General features: G+C 41.6%; 1 protein-coding gene across 6 annotated transcripts in view; it reads left to right on the top strand.

The window, feature by feature from the left end:
* Positions 1-23408, top strand: part of LOC122560257 (tumor protein p53-inducible nuclear protein 2) — a 42710-nt gene that overhangs the window by 15589 nt on the left and 3713 nt on the right. For 5 of the 6 annotated variants that reach the window (XM_043710753.1, XM_043710754.1, XM_043710755.1 and 2 more), the window contains 2 exons: positions 5219-5524; positions 12991-13336. In XM_043710753.1, the coding sequence (XP_043566688.1) occupies positions 5407-5524; positions 12991-13336 (464 nt within the window). In that variant the 5' untranslated portion in view covers positions 5219-5406. The remainder of the gene's footprint in view (positions 1-5218; positions 5525-12990; positions 13337-23408) is intronic. The other variant, XM_043710758.1, reaches the window with a different exon arrangement.

Below are 23408 nucleotides of genomic sequence, written 5' to 3'. Positions count from 1 at the left end.
TCCCTATTTGTCCAGAGGGAAGTTGAGTCAACCATATTGCCGTGGATCTGAAGTCGCATGTAGACCAGACCGGATAAGGATAACCACTCCTTTCCTAAAGGGCATTGGTGAACCTAATCAGTTTTTTTCTGACAAATGATGGATTTGTGGTCATCTTAATTCCAGATTTTTATTGAATTCAAATTTCACCCATCTGCCATTATGGGATTTGAACCTGAGTCCCCAGAACATTACCTGGGTCTCTGGATTAACAGTCTAGCCGTAATACCACTAAGCCATCCCTTCCCCAAATGTTTTACAGTTCACTATGCAACAATTGTAACCACGCTCTCTAAAGGTGGAGTTTGCACATTCTCCCCGTGTCTGCGTGGGTTTCCTCCCACAGTCCAAAGATGTGCAGGTCAGGTGAATTGGCCATGCTAAATTACCCATAGTGTGAGGTGCATTAGTCAGAGGGAAATGGGCCTGGGTGGGTTACTCTTTGGAAGGTCAGTGTGGACTGGATGGGCCAAAGGGCCTGTTTCCAGGGAATCTAAATGAAATTAATCTAATCTAAAATGCTTAGGGATAATCTGGAAGGTGCTGTATATACAGTAGAAGCCTTTTCCTTAACCCAACTTTCCAACATCTTGCACCGGATTAGAAACTCTAGGCTGATGATGCTATTTGAATCCATTATCAAATTCTAGTTTGTGATTCACTACCAACTACCTAAAGTATCTGGACACCTCAGTAGGTTGTAACCTTAACTCTTGAGTATTGTTATTACATCCGTTTTGCTGTGATACCTAATTACAATGATGGAAACAATTCTCTAACTGGGAAAATATAATGTATGATTCCTAAATTACTACAACATAAACCACAAGCCTCTTATTTTGGTAGTTGTTTTTATATCTTTACTCTTTGCCCTTGGAGAATAGATTGAGGCAGTGGAATGATTCTCAGGCTGACACACTGTAATGATACAGGAGCTAGGTTACCTGAGTAAAAACAAAGCACTTGTCCCACTTTTTTATAGATGACGCCCTGTAGATGTTGGAAATGAACAGTAAAGAACAAAAAAAAATTGCTATTTAACTCCCAACTGGAAATTATAGCTCTGCTGATTGCGCAGTGGGCTAAATATCAGCAGTGGGCTCTGCTTTAACACACCTATCCCTTTGTGTCTCCATGTTCTGGGTTCAATCTCGCTCCAGAACCTCCCCACACAAATAAAGGTTGACTTACAGAGAGCACACTGTACTGCTAGATAAATGTTAAAACCTAGGCCAGCCCTTCCACCGAGCCTCAATGTAAAAGACCCTGTAGTATAAAAGTTTGAATTCTCCTCAGTGGCCTCAGTAATGATTTCATCCGTATCAGCTAAACAGACCTTCTAGCCATTATCACACTGCTCATTGTGTGAACATTCTGTGGGCAAATTGGTTGCAATGTTTCCTATATTAGAATTAGGTTTTATTGCTCAAGTACAGAAGTACATTGTACAGTTTTTAAAGTCGCCATTGTCCAGCATTATTTTGGGTACAAAGGTACCAAGGTCCAAAATCTTGAATATAAAGTAGAAAATAAAGTTAAATGTTTAGCATTACAGTCCCCGAGTGCTTAGCTATGGGTCTGGATCTCAATCCTTCCACCTCGATGCTGAGACCATCACTGCCCTGTTGCCACACAACCATGATGCAATCCTTCAGTGTCAACTTGCTGTCGCCATGAGACCAGGCTAGGCCGATCTTGACAATGCAGCCACTGCTGAAGCTGCCAGCTGCTCTCCACAGAAGGTAAGTAAGGTCAAATGTAAAGGAAGAAATAATGTAAAAGCAGACAAGTCTGCGCTGGCTCAACTCCTTGCCCCTGATCCATGTAGGAATGAAAGGTAAGTAGAAAGAGGAAGGAGGGTGGGTAAGAAAAAGAAATGATTCGGAGCAGATGGGCTTCAGTGCAGGAGCCCTCCTACTCCTCCATCTTGACTAAAACTCCAGGTTGTTCTATAACGTGGCAGTTGTGTTCCTCTGCAACCCTGTGCTATGGGAAAATTGCTAAAGAAAATCACACTGTAGAAGATCACTATAAACATCACTAGACCGATTCAGCAAAAAGTTTGTGTTATCCAAATGTCATACACAATTCATCAATTGTGTTATAGCCAATTCGTGTTGACGAACCGCACATTGTACTGTATGACCTGGACATGTCAAAAGTACTTCATTTGAGCAGTGTTTGAGAGAAACACTACACAAAATCAAGTATCTTTCCCTCTTTCTGAATTACTGCTAAATGTTTAATATTTGTGCATCTGCTCTGTGGTTAGTCAGACAATTAGCTTTGTTTGCACTAGACTAGAACAATGGAACGACTAGCAGAATATTTTTTAGAAAAAAATCATTGAGGTTGATATCACTGGCAAGGCTGGTTATTTCATTAAATATAACTGAATGACTTGCCAACTAACTTTACAGGGCAGTCAGAACTTAAGCCCATAGATATGCGGTGGAGCCAACATATTGTTGGTGGAAGGCAATTTTTGTTCCCTGGTGGACTTGTGATTTTTTTTTTTAAACATCTATCCGACAGCACCACAGTTCTGAGGAAGGATCACTTGACCCGAAACAGTAACCCTGATTTCTCTCCACAGATGCTGTCAGATTTGTTGAGCTGTTCCAGCAATCTGTTTTTGATTTACAGCATCTGCAGTCCTTTCAGTTTTTATTTAGCTTCATAGTCACTTTTTTTTTGTTGGTGCCAACTTTGTTTTCCAGATTTTGAAACTAAATTTTAAATTCTCAATGTGAACTCTTAGTAGAACTGCTTTCAATTAAAGTAAAGCTACGTAACAGTCTGTTAGAGTTTGTGCTTGCTAAATGTCATCCACTGTTGGGGAGGGAGAAAATGTATAAGGTTATTCCCTACGGTTTCTGGAATTAATGTGATACTGTCTAGTTTTTACTTAAAAGTGGAATCAATGAACACAACTAAATTTGCACTACTAGCAGTTCAATATTGCACCACTCCCCAACCCCTGCACTTGCTTTCTCTTGACAAAATGCTACATTTTGATTTGTAGCAAAACTCCGAAGTTAGTGTAACAGTTTTCAGGGGAATAAATCAGCCCAAATGAGGAATATTACATTAATGGAACTGCAAGGAAATATGCCTTCTGACAGTTTGTTGTGGAATTCCTATCCTACTATAATTATTTATTAAAAGTGCCCCGAGACCCATTTTAAATCTGGGATTCTTGGGATGTGGGGGTTGCTAGCGAGACTTGCATTTGTAACCCATCCTTAATTGCTCTGGAGAAGGTGGTGGTGAGCTGAATTTTTGCAAAGCTGCAGTTCATCTGCTGTAGGAACATTTGCAGTACTGTTAGAAAGGAATTACCAAGATTTTTACCGTAACAGTGAAGGAACAATGATATGGTTCAATTCCAAAATGGTGTGATGCTTGGAGGGGAGTTTTGAGGATTTGTTGTTCCCATTCATCTGCTGCCCTAGTCCTTCTGGATTATGGGCTGAGAAGGTGTTGTCGAAGGAGATTTGGTGAGTTGATGCAGTACATCTTGCAGATACACTTCTGCGACTGTGCATCGATGGTGGAGGGAGTCAATGTTTAAGATGGTTGACTTTAAAGAGTAATTGCAAACTGTTGGCTTGATGGCCTTATTTTCTTGCCATCATGTCACTTGACAAACCTAATATGATGTGGTGATACTTGAATGTGAACACCCAAGGAAATGCCCCAAATATCACCAGAGTTTGTATGTTTAGCCGATTGAGTGCTGGAAAATTTTATTTCTTTTTGAAAAGCAAATTCTATCCCTATCTTTCTTAATTCTTTAAGAACTGCTTTCTTTCCTTTTCCTGAAGAGTTGGGTTTTTTATCTCACTCAGGATAAGGGCTCTTTGTCACTGACCTCTACTGGTATCTTTTCTATGTGGTTGTTTTGTACATGGATGTTGGGAGATTACTTAACCAGAGATGCTTAATTTAACGGTTGGTCTGAGACTATGAAAATTGAAGATTAATGTCCAGAACTCTGCAGTGAGCAGCTTGAGAAAAAGATCACGGCTTTGAAAATACTGCATTTAAAATAAAAATCTTTACATTTTAATATATTGATTGTCAAAATATTGGGGATGGAGAAAGAAAGTTGGTTGTCTGACCAACAGTTAAAACTCTACTTCCCATTTGGCCATAGTTATTGTGGCACAGAAAGAGGCCATTCAGCCCATCGAGTATTGGAGTTAGTGTGCTGAGAGGACTGACTGGTTATTCAACAAGAGGACTGATGATGGGGTATTCGATGCTTTGGAGTATTGTGTGGGGTGAGAGGAGAACATAAATCTTCCTCACAACATTAAACCTGAGTCAGCAATTAACATTGAAACTGACCATCAAAAAAAATGCAAAATACTGCCAATGCTGGAAACCTGAAATAAAAACAAAAAACACTGGTGAATCCCCCGTAGGTCTGTCAGCATCTGTGGCGAAAAAAAGTTAATTTTTCCAGTTCGATATGACTCTTCAGAATTAGACTCAAAACATTAACTCTGCTCTCTCTCTCCTCAGATGCTGCCAGACCTGCTGAGTTTCTCCAGCACTTTTTGCTGCTTTACTGAACCTGATTGTGTTAGCCAAAAGTGAGAGAGATCGTTTATGTAATTAAATGAGGCTTCCACTGATTCACTTTTAAGACGTATATGCTATTGTTTTCTTCAACTGTTTTCCCTGGCGTGTCAGAGGCTGAGGGTTGACCTTATAGTGGTTTATAAAATCATGAGCATTGTTAGGATAAATAGACAAGGTCTTTTCCCCAGGGTGGGGGAGTCCAGAACTGCATGGCATAGGTTTAGGGTGAGAGGGGAAAGATTCAAAAGGGACCTCTGACAACTTTTCAACCGAGGGTGGTGCGTGTATCGAATGAGCTGCCACAGGAAGTGGTGGAGGCTGGGACAATTGTAATATTTAAAAGGCATCTGGATGGGGGTATATGAATAGGAAGGGTTTAGTGGGATATGGGCCAAGTGCTAGCTAGAAGGACTAGATTAAGTTAGGATATCTGTTCGGAATGGACGAGTTGGACCAATTTCCATGCTGTACGCTCCATAACTATGTTAACCCACTAGGACATAGTAACACATGATTAGTCAGCATTTGTTGGGTAATGACTGGAAGATGTAGTAATGTGTTTTTTTTTCTCTGCCATGTTTTGTTCTAGGCCTTCTTTACGTGTAAACCCAAGTGAGTGGCCATATGACAGCACTTTGCATTGTGGTCTCTGTTTAGCTGAATACCGCCTGAGGGATCATTGTGCACTGTCTGCTCACCAGCCTCTTGCCTCCCCCTAAGAGAGTGGTTGTCTGCCTGTGCATTTAAATTGCAGGCCAGCTTCACAGCCAGACCACCATGTTCCACCGACTCACCAGCCTTTTCTATGGGGAAACAGAGGAGGTCTGCACCCAGGGTCCCGATCCCAGTTTGACTGAAAAGGAAGATGACGGCTGGCTCATCGTTGACTTTCCAGGTAAGTTCAAAGCTCTCCATGTTTTCTCCTCTTAAGTGTCCTCAATCGATGTCATGCTAACAGTGTGTACCAAATCTCTATTGTAAACTTAAATTCTGAAGTTGTTCTATCTAGTACAGAGCCGTTTGCCATTGTGAATAGAACACTTGGTTTTATTTAGAATATACCAAAGCAATGCTTTATATAGAAATATCTGACGTCAAAAACTGCTCAGCACTAATTGTGAAATTTTAGATGAATTCTCATCCAACTCTGCGGATGTAAGTGTGTGCATTTTTAGAAAGATGCGACAAGATAATTTTTATAAACATAATTTTTTTTTAAAACTTGCATTCAGCTGTACTAAGGTATCACTGGTGCAATGACTCCAGGTCTGCCTGTGCCTCAACTACTGTGGCTAAACTTGTGACTTTTTAAAAAAAAAAATGTAATAAGAACCTCCAAATCATCCAACTGAGGTCTGAGATTCAACTTGGTGTCCATTTCCAGGATTGGGTGCTCTATTTGTCATACACCTCAGACAGTGCAGAAATACTTTAGTCAGTCATAGAGATGTATAGCATGGAAACAGACCCTTTTGGTCCAATTTGTCCATACAACCAGATATCCTAACCTAATCTAGTCCCATTTGCCAGCAGTTGGCCCATATCACTCTAAGCCTTTCCTGTTCATGTACCCATCCAGATGCCTTTTAAATGGTGTAATTGTACCAGCCTCCCCCACTTCCTCTGGTAGCTCATTCTATACACACATCGCTCTGTGAAAACATTACCCCATAGGTCCCTGTTAAATCGTTTCCCTTTCTCCTTAAACTGGTTTTCTAATTCTTATAATTTTGTAACCCTTGAGGATTAGTTTCTAACCCTAGAGGCTGCAAGTTTGTTCTTTGTTCCATTAGATTTCTGCTTCCCATTGTGCGGAAACAAGAGAAAGAGAAGGAATAGGACCACATTGAATTTGTGCTAATTTTTGTCTTGACTTGCTAGAGATGTGAATTTCTTGGAAGCTGATGGGAAGGGGAAGAACTTTCATACAAGTCCAAGCTTTATTTTTCTTTTTGAAATAAGGCCCCACTGAGTCAAATTAAAGTTACATGACACACACGTTGTTGATATCTCGGAATGATGCAATCACGTCATTGAGATAATTGCCTAGTGTCAATAATGGGCTCTTTTGTCAATTTTTTTAGATGAAATTTAGTCAGCAAATCAGACAGATTGATATTCTGCCCCATCTCTACATCTCCTGGACCTTGGCATGTCTCAGAACTTCAAGTCTTGACATAGGGTACAAAAATACAGTCAAAGTTTTTACGTCGTAGTTTGCCGAACAGCCACTTTTGTTCCGTGCCAAGTCTTTAAACTTTCATCTATTTTAATCCTTTTTTTAGCACTTCAAGCCAGAGAACATTCTACTGCTTGAGTGTCTCCATTGAACAGTGAAGATTTCTTTGGCTATGAATGTTTTTAACATGACCGGTATTCACCCAAGTTAACCTCCAATTAAGCAATGTCTCTGTTTTAGAATTCTTGTCCTCCCTTTAATGTTGTTCCAAGGGCCTCTCCTTTTCCCTAACTCTGTAATTGCAATCAACTCCAAAACTCAGTGATATCAGTCCTGCAACTCAGTCCTCTATTTCTTGTGCATCACCAATTTCCACCATCTACAATGAGATGGTCATGCCTTTAGCTGTAAAGGGCTAAAGCCCTGGAATTCTTTCCCTATTCCTCTCTGTCACTGTCTTTCAGTGAGCTTAATGAAGCAATAAATTCTAAAAGGACTTGATAGGGTAGGTGCTGAAAGGTTGTCTCCCCTTGTGGGCGAGTTTCAGACTGAGGGAATACTCTCAAAAGGAGTCTCATTCAAGACAGAGGTGTGGGGTATTCTTTCTGAAGGTTGTGAATCAGGAAATTTTACTACTGTAGAGGCTGGATTATTAAGTATATTCAATGTTGAGACGGTAAGGTAAGGGATCAAGGGTTATGGGGAAAAGGCAGGAACGTGGAGTTGAGGGTTATCAGATCAGCCATGATCTCGCTGAATGATGGAGTATACTCGATGGGCTGAATGGCCTACTTCTGCTCTTCTGGTCTTAAGATGTTCCTTTGAAGCCTGCATCGTTGACCAAAAGACTGTTCATTTCTAGCTGGTAGCTCCTTACGTAGCTCAAGATAATTTTACTTTCCGCACTACCTTGGGATATATAATGTTAAAGATGCTAGGTAAGCATAAGTTGTTGTTAAGGACCATGTTAAAGTCAGATACTACTTAAAACAAAAGCAGAATTGTGTGGGAGCAGCCAGTATATTAGGATAGCTATACCCATGCTGCTACCAAAGCAGAGAATCCCAGCATCCATAATTGGCAAAGCAAACACAATGGGCTGAAGCAGCCCTTTATCCACTTCATCCCTGTTCAGTATCACCTGTGACCATGCTGTTCCTAGTAATCTGTGAATTCTCAAAATATTACCTCTGGTGGTGGTGCTGAAATCGGGAATTTCCCTTCTGCAAGTGTCCGAACCAGCCTTTCAGAAGTGTACTTGCCATTCTGATTAGACATTCCTGCATTGTTGTTACTCTTCTAGTTTTGTGCTTCCAAACTAAATGTTTGGAACAACCTGTAACTGCCCCCAAGGTCATTAATTTGCATACTAATTTGTTTGAAACTTGTTTGAGGATTTTTCCCCCAGCTGTCTCTTAGCTGGTAAGAATTGTGCATAGTTATAAATATTTACAGAACAGCAGACCATTCAGTCCATTGTGACTGTACTATTCGTCCTATGTCTCTGTTTCTTTCCCATTCCTGCACCTCTCCCCTCAGTTATGTCTCAGTCAGTATCTCTCTTTCCCTTAAGAGACATACCCATGGCACAATCACTATATATCATAGCACTTGATGTAAGTGTATAAAGATCACACACTCCATCTTAACTCTGATTACTTGAAGCATGATGCACTACAAGAAGCATGTTACTCTGTTTGACTACTTCATGTTAGCCCAGACATTGTTTTGTGAATATAATATCTCTGTATACAATAGTTAGGTGTAACAAATCTCTTGGTGGATTCTTCAATAACAATATCCAGTTTTGTTTGTTATGTTGCATTGGATAACATAAGCATTGTTGCATCAGGTAATATACCCTGCAGGAGACAGTCACATCCCACCCAGCCAAGTAACCAGCTGGAAACCCATCTCAGCAATGGATTTAACTGTTATTGTCAAATTTGAAAAGCCAGTTTGGATTTCTTGGCCATTCTTGAGCTGAGACACTTGTGTAACCTGCAACTATCTGCCAGTTCTGGATATTGAAGAATTGCATTTGTGTATTTGAAAAGCTGGTGGGAATGCTGTTTGTGCTGTTGACAACATTCCTCTCTCTCCCTCAAACCAATTGAATTACTTATTTCTGTTTGTGAGATCTGATGGTATGAGTAAATGGCTGCTGATTATCTCCCTTGTAGTATAGCTCTTCGAGGTTATTTCAAAATGTCCTGCTCTTGAAGGTGCAAAATTCAGTAGCGGGTTAGTAGTAGGGGCTTAAGGTGAGTGCCAACCAGCTGGAATCAAACCCATTGGATTGTACCAACAATTAATTTGGAGCAGGAATAGGCCACTCTGCCCCTCAAGCCCAGTCTTCAATTCTATAAATCCTTGCCAATTTGATTACTCGTGTTTTTGTTGACCCCAATAACTTTTTACCCCTAGTTTTCAATGACACTATCTATCCATGTCTTAGAATAAGTTTAAGACTCTGCTGCCACTATTTTTCAAAGGAAGAGTTCCAAAGACTCCTAATCATCTGAGGGGAAAAAAATCCTCCTCTGCTTTAAATGGGTAGCCCCTTATTTTTAAACATTCTTCGGAGGGTCAGTGCAGACTATATGAGCTGAATGGCCTCTTTCCACACTGTAGGGAATCTATGACTTGCTGTCCAAACACACATTGTGGTTCAAAGTCATTACCACACAATGCACTTTTTAAGAATAAAATGTTTCTCCTCCCATCTCTTGTCAAAAAAAAACTGCACAAAATATTCCGTATTTTGCAAATAAAAGCCGACATTGACATGTGGTTTAGCTGATTTTGAAAGTGCCACGTACTCTATTTCTCTTGACCAGTAATAACTCAAGGTTATGTATAGAGGAACAGAACCTTTTTTAAAAAACAAATGTTGGTTAGATATTGTAAAAAAGAATGAGCCAAGGAGGAATATCAAATCTTACCTCTGACCTTTTGCATCTCCCCATGCATAAATCCCTCTCTCTCTCTTTAATAGCCGCCTCTTGTTCCATTAAAATTAACATACATTGTCTTCGTGATTTGTTTTTGTTTACAAATGTCCATTTCCAAGTGTAGGTGTTATGTTGAAACTCAGACAAATTTAATTTTATGATTAAAAATTGCTTGTGATTAGTGGGTGAGTGAGTTTAACTAACATCATCAAGGGTGGAGCATGTTGCTGTAACCTCATCATTTTAATTGTTTTATTTTTCTCCCCTTTTGTGCGCTCACTGATTCCATTTCCATTCCCCACCTCATAAATGCATGCTATTCAAAGACTTGGGGAAAATAAATAGTGCTAGGATATGTTATCGTAAGCTCCATATGCTAATTCTGTCATGGGGCGAAGCAATCCTGGTTTTACTGTTACATTTCTCCTCCTAATCTAGTTCCCATGTATCAAACATTACTGTCTCCAGCAGCACCTGAGACACATGGCAACACCATTCCCTCCAAGTCTCTCATCATTGTGACTTAGATATACCTTGCCATTCCTTCACTGAGACTGGATCATAGAAAAGAGCAGCTGGAGTAGGTTATTCTGCCCTTTAAGCCTTCTGTACTGTTCAGCGTGATTATGGCTGATCAACTCTGTATCGTGTTCCCACTTCTGCCCCACTGGGTTCCCTTCAACCCCAAGAATTATATCTATCTCCTTCTTGAAAGCATTCAATGTTTTGGCTGCAATCCCATTCGGAGGCAGTGAATTCCACAGGCTCACCACTCTGGGTGAAGAAATATCTTCTCCTCTGTCCTAAATGGACTGCTGTGTATCCTTTAGACTGTGGACCCCTGACTCAGAACTCCTCAGTCACTGGGAACATCCTGCATTTACCAGGTCAAAATATCTGAACTTATCTAATGGTTCTGTGGGAGTGCCCTCAGACCCAAATGTAGCCATTGATCGCCATACCTTGGGAATGTAAAGTATCATGAGTGTGGATAGGGTAAATAGACGAGGTCTTTTCCCTGGAGTGAGAGTCCAGAACTAGAGGGCATAGGTTTAGGGCGAGAGGGGAAAGATTTAAAAGGGACCTAAGAGGCACATTTTTCACACAGAGGGTAGTGCATGTATGGATTCAACTGCCAGAGGAAGTAGTGGAGGCTAGTAAAATTAGAACATTTAAAAAGCATCTGGATGGGTATATGAATAGGAAGGGTTTAGAGGGATATGGGCCAAGTACTGGCAAATGGGACAAGATTAGTTTAGGATATCTGGTTGGCATGGATGTTTGCAGTACATCTGAGTATTTGCTGGAAAAGGTGGTGAAGAATAGATGCATATGGTTTCTCGCTTTTTGGTTTGAAAATATTGCTTCATTTATTTTTTTGTTTACTCTGGAATAATAAAGGCTGGCAGCCGATGCTGCCTGACCTGCTGCGCTTTCCAGCAACACATTTTCAGCTCTGATCTCCAGCATCTGCAGTCCTCACTTTCTCCTAACTGATGGAGTAGCTTCACCATTAATTTTCCTCACAAGATGTACATCCTCTATTCCTGATGAAGGGCTTTTGCCCGAAACGTCTATTTTCCTGCTCCTCCGATGCTGCCTGACCTGCTGTGCATTTCCAGCACCACTCTGATCCAAAGTCTGGTTTCCAGCATCTGTAGTCCTCACTTTTGCCTATAAAGTAATCCTTTCCAAACAATTCTACAGAAAGGGAGGGAGTGTTTCACCGTGCCCTTTCTACTAGGAGAAAGAGGAGATGGCCTTTTTATTCTTAAATGCAGTATTGCTGTGTGGGTGGTGGTCAGGTAATTCAGTTGGCTGGACAGCTGGTTTGTGATATGGAGTGATGCTGATAGCGTGGGTTCAATTCCCAGCACTAGCTGAGGTAATGATGAAGGACTCTCCTTCTCAACCTCTCCCCTCACCTGAGGCACCGTGACCCTCTGATTAAACCCCTGCCAGTCATCTCTCATGAGAATGCACACTGAAGATCAGGTAGGGCTATAACAACTTTACCTTTTTATTGCTCTAGGAATGAGTAAGCAAAACAAGAAACAGTGTAGTCTAGGTTTTCCCTTTTTGGAAGAGGAAATTATAGGGAATGCCATCGATATTGTGCACATTAAAGGCAAGAATAAACAGATGGGAGACATTCATTATTTGAGCACCTGTTTGAGACACTTATTGACTCTGGGGTGGAGGAGCTGTTGGGGCACAGTGGCAGAGACCCAACCTCTGAGTCAGGAGGCCTGGATGCAAGCCCCACCTGTTCCAGAGGTTTGTCATAATAGTGATTTAGAAAGTATAAAAATTGACATGGGGGTGGAGGAGTAGTTTCACTCCATGAATAAATTTAAACCGAGTACAAATTGACTCTGATCTCCTCCCTTCATTAAATGGCTGTTAGAAGTTTAGCATAACCCCTAATTTTATTCTCTGTAATTAATTAATGATGCCAACAATCATGGTGGTGCAGAACTTTGAACTCTGAGGAATGTGAATCATTAATTATGTAGAAACATGGTTCAAGGGAACATCAAAAAGGTGGTGGTAATTTGGAATATTGCGTTAATTTAGAAAAAAGAAAATGAACTAAATAGTTTTAAAAAGTAATAATTCTGTAAAATAGAGTTAATGTTTTTGATTTGTTCTAATGGTGATAATGTCTTCAGTAAGAGATTCACTGGAATTGGGGGGAGGTGGGGGTATTTTTTTCCCCTACAAGTAATTCATGCACATCCAGGTTGATTGCTTTTTGTTTTTGTTTCTTTTGACCCTATTTTCAACTCAGTTCAGCTTTTCTGGCGACCCAATAGGATCTCAACGTTGTTTCCCTTTTTCTTCCCCCTTGCCCATTTAAAAAAACTTGTTCTGCCTCTCACTGAGGCTGTGGTAAAATACCCTGACGTAGCTACAAATGAAAAATTGCTCTTTTAGAGGAAATTGCTCTTCAGCAACTTGCTCTTAAGGAAGATCAACTTTTGAAAATGTTGGACTAGGCCTGTCATTCTGGAAAAAATGACTAATCAGTCTTTTTTGTTTTTTTTTTTGCTTTCTTCCCCACTCCCTCCCTCTGTTCCCACCAAACCACCCCCCACCCCCCTTTCAACCTGATTCTTTTGATTTGGTTTTCCTTTGATTCTCACACAAATTGTTATGACTACTGTTCGTGTCACTGGATGGTCGCATGTACCCCTGACCCACACCCCCCACCCCGCCCAAATTTAGATGATTGCACTCCCCCCTCAAGTGAAGATGTGGAAGTGAAGGCAAATGCTGCCGGGCCTAGTTCTCGCCTTTCCGATGCATCCCCTCCATCAGCCTCCTCTTCTCTTGAGAGTCTCTGCCACTGTGGAAGTGGCTCCAGTCCTCCACAGTCTTTACCCTGCACTTTGGAAGAGAGTTGGTTTGTCACCCCTCCCCCCTGTTTTACTGCAGAAGGCCAGGATGAAGTCCAAGTGGAGAGCAGCCCCCTGGAGAACCTGCTCATTGAGCATCCGAGCATGTCCGTCTATGCTGCCAGCAACACCAATATCACACTGGAGGAAGATGCCAATGACGAAATCAATGATGGGTAAGATAGAGAGGGGGAAGGGCCCTAACTGGATGTTTGAGGTAACGCATTCTCTCTGTTCTCTTCCCCCTCAGTATAAAGTAACAATTACTTGTCCTGTTTGTGACTGGAAACAATAGAGTCTCTCAATTTTATTAAGTAATCTATTGTGAATCAAATTCATCAGTTCAATAGAACAGAATCATAAAATCCCTAAAGTGTGGAAGCCATTTGGCACATTGAGTCCACACTGATCCTCCCAAAGCGCACCTGACCCAGACCCCACAGCCCTTATCCTTTCCCTGTAACACTGCATTTCCTCTGGCTAACCTACCTAACCCTGGACACTACAGACAATTTAACGTGGCCGATTTACCTAAGTAGCACATCTTTGGGCCAAGGGAAGAAACCCATGTAGACATGGGGCGATTGTGCAAACCCCACACAGACAGTCGCCTGAGGCTTGAACCCAGGTCCCTGGTGCTGTGAGGAAGCTTTGCTAATCACTGAGCTGCTGTGCCACCCCAAAGTAAGTTTGCATAATTGACCTTCCATTCTACCTATATTTTACTTTTGTTGTTAACCAAAAAGCTTAAATATCTGAATGTTAAAAATGTGCAATTAATAAAGCACATAGACTTTAAAACTGATCTTTTCAGTGAATAAGCAGTGTGAATAATCTTCACTTTTAGTTATACCACTTTTGGTTTGGATTGAGATCCATACTTCATCAGTTCTGCTGTGCTTTGAAGGATTAAAAGTGCTCATTCGACCTGTTCTCCAGTTCCTACTCCTACTCCTTCCTGCTAGTATATTTGTTCTTGTTCTTAAATAATATTTCTGCTTGAATAATACTTCCTCCATTGTTCCATGTTACCAAGCATTTCCAATGCAAAAATAAGTAATTTGTCTGACAGGATTACAGTGCTTTGACATGTCAACCTCTTACCCAGTCTTTATGTAACTCAATCAACACGTCCTTCTGTTTCTTTCTCACTCGTGGCTTGTCTTGTTTCCCACGTAACAGCACAACATAAGTGTCTCAAATGTTCCATGACGCAGCAGCTTTTACATTATGACCAGATCCTGGGTAAAGAAGCTTCTCCTGAATTTCCTGACCGTGTTCTACAAGTGCTCACAAGTGGAGACATAATCTCTAAATCAAACTTTTACATTGCCAAGACTGGTGGTGACCGGAGAGTTTCAAGAGTAAAGGAGCTCAGTCCATTCACCTTTTCTGTAGATATAATCTTTTAGTTCTGGCCAAATAAACTGGCCATTTAGTTTGCACTTTTCCCAAAGCCTTTATGATCTCCTTTTTAAGAGAGACCAGGATTCTCTACAAGTTGACCATCCGTCTCTGCCTTTCATTTCTGCCCATCCAGAAATTAATTCCTGATTTCAGTCCTTTCTTTAGCTTTATTTTGGAATACTTAATAAAAGTTTCAAAGAACATTATGTTGAAGCCATTGACAAAAGTTTCTGACAAAGAGCCACTGGACTCAAAATATTAACTCTGTGCTCTCCTCACACCACCTGAGTTTCTCCAGCACTTTCTGGTTTTATTTCCGATCTCCAGCATCTGCAGTTCTTTGCTTTAATCCCTTAACTCTATGCAGCGCACAAAAATTAACAACACAAATAGGTCAACTGGTTTTCTTCTGCACAGAAGTTTTGTCTCTCTTTGGCTAATCCCAACATATGATCTCCTTTTTATAAAAAGGTATACTGGCATCAGGGGCAACCCAAAAAAGTGTCACTAGGTTGATCCTGGGTCGAGAAGTATCCTTTTATAAAGGGAGGTTGAGTAGGTTGGGACTTGTGGTTTAGAAGAATGAGGAGACCTTATTGAAACATAAGATTCTATGGGGGCTTGACAGGATAGAGGTGCAGAGGTTGTGGGAGACTCTAGGACTAGAGGACACAATCTTACTAAGGGGTTGCCCAGTTACTACAAAGATATGGGGAAGTTTCTTTTCAGAGCATCGCAAATCTGTGGAATTTGTTATTGTAGAAGGCTGTTGTTTTTACTCAGTGAGAGAATCGAGTGTTATGGAGCAAGAGCAGGAAAGTGGAGGTGAGGATTGTCAAACAGCCGTGATCTCATTGAATGATGAAGCAGACGTGATGGCCTGAATAGCCAATTCTGCTCCTCCATCTTATGGTCTTATAATCTGTTCTGGGTATTTCCCCACAGAGAGAACTTTTCAAATGTAAACCTGATTGAGATAATGTAAAGACATGTTGATTATCACCAAAGAACATTCTTGGCTGGATGTTGCTCCTCATTTCAATCTGTGTGGTATTTTTAGCATCTTTTAAAAGAGGACCCTTTTAGCAAATAAGGATCTATTTTGATTCTAGCACCAGTATTATTAGAAAAATAAAAGTGCAGCCAATAAGAACAAATATTATCTAATCAGAGATGCTGTTATGCCTTTCTGGTCCATGTGGATCTTGAACCTGTGCCTCTTGGGTTCAGAGAAAGTGACACTATGCACCATGAGCCTCTAACATTCACCTGGAACAGGTGACTGATTTGAGCAGTGATAATACAATTACTTGTTGTTATGTTAATTTTGATAATGCTGCCTTTACCCCTCTTTCACTTCCCATCCATCTTTACCGTTTCTTCATTAGTCTAGTGTATTGAGTATAGAAGTTGGGAGGTCATGTTGTGGCTGTACAGGACATTGGTTAGGCCACGTTTGGAATACTGCTTTCAATTCTGGTCTCCCTGCTGTAGGAAAGATGTTAAACTTGAAAGGGTGCAGAAAAGATTTACAAGGATGTAGCCAGGATTGAAGGGTTTGAGCTATAGGGCGACGCTGAATAGATTGGTTTGCCTTACCAAAAAGGTAACGACAACAGATTTTTAATCAGGGAATTCAAGGTTATGGAGCAAAAGCAGGAAAGTGGAGTTGAGGATTATCAGATCAGCCATGATGACCTCATTGAATCATGAAGCAGATTTGATGGGTCGAATGGCCTACTTCTGCTCCTATATTGTATGATATTGTGGTGTTATAGTCTCCACTGGTATTCCCCCATGGAGATCATTTTTAATCTTTACCAAAAGTGGTAAATCAACCTTTTTAGTTCAGATCCATGAACATTGACCATTCCATGATAATTGAATTAGAGTGCCTGTTGACTGTGTGCAGGACATCCTATACAAGCTCAATTAACTAAATACAAACCCTCAAGCCTGCACCACAAATCAAGGGTTACTTCCCACATTGGCAACTGAATAATAGGGAGGGGTGCCTACAATTTCCTAGAATGTACCATTGGCCTGAAAAACAACTTGCAATTATGTTACATCTTTCACAACCTCAGGTCATTCCAAACCGGATATTGAGAAAGTAGACATCTTCATGTGTTCCAGATTGTACCAACAAGAATCAAAGCTTTCCTTTTTCTTAAAAAAAAAAATCCTCTTTACCATGACCCGCTGAGGATGTCGACAACCTGTAGACTCCGTGTTGGATAAAACTTTGTGTGAGGCTCATTTTGAATCATTGATCCCTTCCTCTATTAGAATGTTGGAATTTTTTTGTGGCCTTGAATTATTCCAAACTGAAATTGAAAGCAAACTATCTTGGATGATGGAGGCCTGACATAAAAACAGAAAATGCTGAAGATAGTGAACAGGTCTGATAGCAACTATGAAGAGAGAAACAATGTTTCAAGTCCAATATGATCCTTTTTTGGAAATTCAGTTTCTCCAAAGCTGTTTTTATGTGATAATTAGTTACGTTCACCTGTCTGTAAGTCCTCATTGTAATTCCAAGTGAACCTCTAAGTTAATTTATCACTTTAGTGGTTGCACAGATTGATTAAGGATGGTCAACATGGCTTTATGCATGAGAAATCACGTCTCACTAACTTAGTTGAGTGTTTTAAAGAAGTAATGACGAGGATTGATAAGGGTAGAGTGGTGGTTGTGATCTATATAGACTTCGGTAAGATTTTCAACAAGATTCCTCATGGTAGACTGGTTAGCAAGGTTGGATCACATGGAATACAGGGAGGGCTAGCCATTTGGATACAGAACTGGTTCAAAGGTAGAAGACAGAGGGTAGTGGTAGAGGATTGCTTTTCAGACTGGAGGCCTGTGACCAGTGATGCGCCACAAGGATTGGTGCTGGGACTACTACTTTTTTTCATATATCAATGATTTGGATATGAACATAGGATGTATGGTTAGTAAATTTGCAGATGACGCCAAAATTGGAGGTGTAGTGGACAGCAAAGAAGGTTACCTCAGATTACAATGGGATCTTGATCAGATGGGCCAATGGGCTGAGGAATGGCAGATGGAGTTTAACTTAGCTAAATGTGAGGTGCTGCATTTTGGGAAAGCAAATCTTAGCAGGACTCATACACTTAATGGTAAAGTCCTGGGGAGTGATGCTGAACAAAGACCTTGGAGTGCAGGTTCATTGTTCCTTGAAAGTCATGTTGCAGGCATTAGGATAGTGAAGAAGGCGTTTGGTATGCTTTTATTGGTCGGGACATTGAGTTGGGATGTCATGTTGTGGCTGTACAGGACTTGGGTAAGGCCACTTTTGTAATACTGTGTGCAATTCTGGTCTTCCTGCTATAGGAAGGATGTTGTGAAACATGAAAAGGTTCAGAAAAGTCTTACAAGGATATTGCCAGGACTGAAGGGTTTGAGCTATAGGGAGAGGCTCAATAAGCTGGGGCTGTTTTTCCCTGGAGCGTCAGAGGCTGAGGGGTGACATATAGAGGTTTATAAAATTGAGGGGCGTGGATAGGGTAAATAGACAAGGTCCTTTCCCTGGGGTAGGGAGTCAAAAACTAGAGGGCATAGGTTTAAGATGAGTGGGGAAAGATATAAAAGAGACCTAGGGGCAACGCTTTCACGTAGACGATGGTGCGTGTATGAAATGAGCTGCCAGAGGAAGTGGTGGAGGTTGGTACAATTATAACATTTAAAAGGCTTCTGGATAGTTATTTGAATAGGGAGGTTGTGGAGGGATATGGGACTAGATTAATTTAGGATATCTGGTCAGCATGGACAAGTTGGACTGAAGGGTCTGTTTCCGATCTGTATATCCCTAAGGTTCTATGAATTTAAATGGCCTAAAACAGTTAACCCTAAGTTCCATGTGTTATGTAAAACATGGTTGCAGGTTTCTAGAAAATTACCACCCATTCCTGACTTATTAAAATTGATGCATTGGCTAAATCTAACTATTCTCCTCCTGTTTGCCAGCACTTGGCACAGAGCCTTGTCTGCCTTGACATTGCACATCTAATTAATAAATTATCGATCCTTTAATAGATTAATGTCCTGTACTGTATCCCAATCCATTGAAATTTGACTCCACTGAGACCAAAGTGGCTTGTTTCATACCCCATTCACCCTGTAGATATTCACTCTCTCTCAACGACCAGCTCACAGTGGTAGCAATGTGTATTGTCTACAAGCAGTAATTCAGCAACTCACAAAGGTTCTTTCAACAAAACCTTCCAAACCCATAACCTCTATCATCTAGAAGGACAAGAGCAGCAGACACATGGGAACACTGCCATCTGCAAGTTTCCCCTCCCAAGCCGCATGCCACCTGAGTTAGGAACTTTCCATTATTCACTGTGGTGGAGTCACATTCCTGGAATTTGTTGTGTAACTATACATACAACACTGCATTGGTTCAAGTAGGCAGCTCACTCCAGGGGCATGCAATAAATGCTGACCTTGTCAGCAACCACATCCTATGAAAGGTCTAAAAAAAGTCATTGCTGTGATTAATCTTTACTCAACATTTAGGGGATGATTAAAAACCCTTCAAACTTTGCACAGCTGAGACTTAATTATAACCCTTAAAAGGGTTGTTAGTTTATCATTGATCCCTCTGTAACTTCAGCTCTGTCTCAATTTGTCTGTAGTCTAAACCCTCACCCATGCCTCTGCTACCTTTTCAATGCACTATTCCAATCCACTCCTGACATCGTTCTATCATTTGTAAATTTTAGATTGTCCAAACTCTGCCGGTGTCCTGACTTGCAATGTCTTGTTAGCCCATAACTCTGCTGACCGACAGGGAGCAAGTGAGGACTGCAGATGCTGGAGACCAGAGTTGAGTGTGGCGCTGGAAAAGCACAGCAGGTCAGGCAGCATCCAAGGATCTGGAGAATCGACATTTCGGGCATAAGCCCTTCATCAGGGCTGATTCTCCTGCTCCTCAGATGCTGCCTGGCCTGCTGTGTTTTTCCAGCACCACATTTTTCAAATCTGTTTTCAAGTCCACTTCAGTATTTGACTCTCCATAATTGCCTCCAGCCCTATGACCCTTCCCTAAGGTGTGTGATCGTGTAATTCTGGCCTCTTTGAACACTGAAATTTCAGTCACTTCACCAATGGCAGCTGTGCATTCAGCTGCCAAGGCCCTCTGGAATACCTTCTCTACCCCACTTCCCCTTTATGATCCTCATTTAAACCTACCTCTATGTCCAAGCTTGTGCTGATCTATGTGGCTAGGTATCAAATTGTGTTCGATCATGCTGCTATGAAGTGTCTCTGGATGTTTTGTGACATTGTGGGCCAGTACTTCCCAAAGAGTTTAAGGGTTACTGCGGATTACATCTACCATAAATGCTGTTGGCTGCGAATCTTATCAGATCGAATGGATTGGTTGGAGAGACAGAAGTGATGAGGAATTTGCAACAGCTACAGTATGTGATGGATGGCAGTTATAGGAAGGGGGGGAAAGTCTCAGATACAGTCACATAAAAAGGTTAACTCCAGGGAAGGTAAGAGAGGTAGGCACCTAGGGCAGGAGTCTTGTGGATATACCCATTTCAAACAGGTATGCTGTTTTGGAAAATGTAGGGGGTGATGGACTCTCAGGGGAGCGTAGCACGGACAGCCAAGTTTCTGGTATTGAGACTGGCTCTAATGCAACAAGGAGTATATCGGGTTCCAAGAGATCAATTGTGGTAAGGGATTCTCCAGTTCGAGGTACAGACAGATGTTTCTATGGCCAGCAGCGAAAAAGCAGAATGGTGTGTTGCTCCCCTGGTGCTATGATCAAGGATGTCTCAGAGAGGGTGCAGAATGTTCTCACGGGGGAGAGGGGCCAGCAAGAGGTCATTGTCCACATTGGAACCAATGACATAGGAAGGGAAAAGGTTGAGATTCTGAAGGGAGATTAGAGTTAGGCAGAAATTTAAAAAGGAGGTCCTTGGGAGTAGTAATATCTGGATTACTCCCAGTGCTACGAGCTAGTGAGGGAAGGAATAGGTGGATAGAGCAGATGAATGCATGGCTGAGGAGCTGGTGTATGGGAGAAGGATTCACATTTTGGATCATTGGAATCTCTTTTGGGATAGAAGTGACTTGTACAAAAAGGATGGATTGCACCTAAATTGGAAGGAGACTAATATACTGGCAGGGAAATTTGCTAGAACTGCTCGGGAGGATTTAAACTAGTAAGGTGGGGGGTGGGGGCGTGAGGAAAGAGATCAATCTGAGACGGGTACAGCTGAGAACAGAAGCGAGTCAAACAGTCAGGGCAGGCAGGGAGAAGGTAGGACTAATAAATTAAACTGCATTTATTTCAATGCAAGGGGCCTAACAAGGAAGGCAGATGAACTCCGTAATGGTTAGGAACATGGGACTGAGATATCATAGCAATTACAGAAACTTGGCTCAGGGGTGGGCAGGACTGGCAGCTTAATGTTCCAGGATACAAATGCTACAGGAAGGATAGAAAGGGAGGCAAGAGAGGAGGAGGGTGGCATTTTTGGTAAGGGTTAACATTACAGCTGTGCTGAGGGAGGATATTCCCAGAAATACATCCAGGGAAATATTTAGGTGGAACTGAGAAATAAGAAAGGGATGGTAACCTTTTTTAGATTAGATTAGATTACTTTACAGTGTGGAAACAGGCCCTTCGGCCCAACAAGTCCACACCGACCCGCCGAAGCGTAACCCACCCATACCCCTACATTTACCCCTTACCCAACACTACGGGCAATTTAGCATGGCCAATTCACCTGACCTGCACATCTTTGGACTGTGGGAGGAAACCGGAGCACCCGGAGGAAACCCACGCAGACACGGGGAGAACGTGCAAACTCCACACAGTCAGTCGCCTGAGGCGGGAATTGAACCCGGATCTCTGGCGCTGCGAGGCAGCAGTGCTAACCACTGTGCCACCGTGTCGCCCACCTTATTGGGATTGTGTTATAGAACCCCTAATAGTCAGAGGGAAATTGAGAAACAAACTTGTAAGGAGATCTCAGCTATCTGTAAGAATAATAGGGTGGTTATGGTAGGGGATTTTAACTTTCCATACATCGACTGGGACTGCCATAGTGTTAAAGGTTTAGATGGAGAGGAATTTGTGTGTACAAGACAATTTTTTGATTCAGTATGTGGATGTACCTACTAGAGAACTTGACCTACTCTTGGGAAATAAGGCAGGGCAGGTGAATGAGGTGTCAGTGGGGGAGCACTTTGGGGCCAGTGACCATAATTCTATTAGATTTAAAATAATGATATAAAAGAATCGACCAGACCTAAAAGTTGAAGTTCTAAATTGGAGAAAGGCCAATTTTGACAGGATTAGACAAGAACTTTCGAAAGCTGATTGGGGGCAGATGTTCGCAGGTAAAGGGACTGCTGGAAAATGGGAAGCCTTCAGAAATGAGATAACGAGAATCCAGAGAAAGTATATTCCTGTCAGGGTGAAAGGAAAAGCTGGTAGGTATAGGGAATGCTGGATGACTAAAGGAATTGAGGGTTTGGGTAAGAAAAAGAAGGAAACATATGTCAGGTATAGACAGGATAGATCGAGTGAATCCTGAGAAGAGTATAAAGGCAGTAGGAGTATACTTAAGAGGGAAATCAGAAGGGCAAAAAGGGGACATGAGAGAGCTTTGGCAAATAGAATTAAGGAGAATTCAAAGAGTTTTTACAAATACATAAATAACAAAAGGGTAACTAGAGAGCGAATAGGGCTCCTCAAAGATCAGCAAGGTGGCCTTTGTGTGGAGCCACAGAAAATAGAGATACTAAATGAGTATTTTGCAGTATTTATGTGGAAAAGGATATGGAAGATATTGACTGTAGGGAAATAGATGGTGACATCTTACAAAATGTCCAGATTACAGAGGAGGAAGTGCTGGATGTCTTGAACCAGGTAAAGGTAGATAAATCCTCAGGACCTGATCAAGTGTACCCGAGAACTCTGTGGGAAGCTAGAGAAGTGATTGTTGGGCCTCTTGCTGAGGTATTGGTATTATTGATAGTCACAGGTAAGGTGCCGGAAGACTGGAGGTTGGGTAACGTGGTGCCACTCTTTAAGAAGGGTGGTAAGGACAAGCTGGGATACTATAGACCAGTGAGCCTGACGTCAGTTGTGGGCAAATTGTTGGAGGGAATCCTGAGGGACAGGATGTACTTGTATTTGGAATGGCAAGGACTGATTAGGGATAGTCAACTGGCTTTGTGTGTGGGAAATCATGTCTCCCAAACTTGATTGAGTTTTTTGAAGAAGTAACAAAGAATATTGAGGGCAGAGCGGTGGATGCGATCTATATGGACTTCAGTAAGGCGTTCGACAAGGTTCCCCATGGGAGACTGATTAGCAAGGTTAGATCTCGGAATACAGGGAGAGATAGCCATTTGGATACAGGATTGGCTCAAAGGTAGGAGACCGAGGATGGTGGTGGAGGGTTGTTTTTCAGACTGGAGGTCTGTGACCAGTGGAGTGCCATAAGGATCAGTGCTGGGTCCTCTACTTTTTGTCATTTACATAAATGATTTGGATGCGAGCATAAGAAGTATAGTTGGTAAGTTTGCAGATGACACCTAAATTGGAGGTGTAATGGACAGTGAAGAGGGTTACCTCAGATTACAACAGGATCTTGACCAGATGGGCCAATGGGCTGAGAAGTGGCAGATGGCGTTTAATTCAGATAAATGTGAGGTGCTGCATTTTGGGAAAGCAAATCTTAGCAGGGCTTATACACTTAATGGTAAAGTCCTAGGGAGTGTTGCTGAACAAAGAGACCTTGGAGTGCAGGTTCATAGCTCCTTGAAAGTGGAGTCACAGGTTGA

This window comes from Chiloscyllium plagiosum, chromosome 20 (genome assembly GCF_004010195.1).
Source record: "Chiloscyllium plagiosum isolate BGI_BamShark_2017 chromosome 20, ASM401019v2, whole genome shotgun sequence".
NCBI lineage: Eukaryota > Metazoa > Chordata > Chondrichthyes > Orectolobiformes > Hemiscylliidae > Chiloscyllium > Chiloscyllium plagiosum.
The sequence above is the reverse complement of the archived record's forward strand: the minus strand, read 5'-3'. Positions and strand labels throughout refer to the sequence as shown.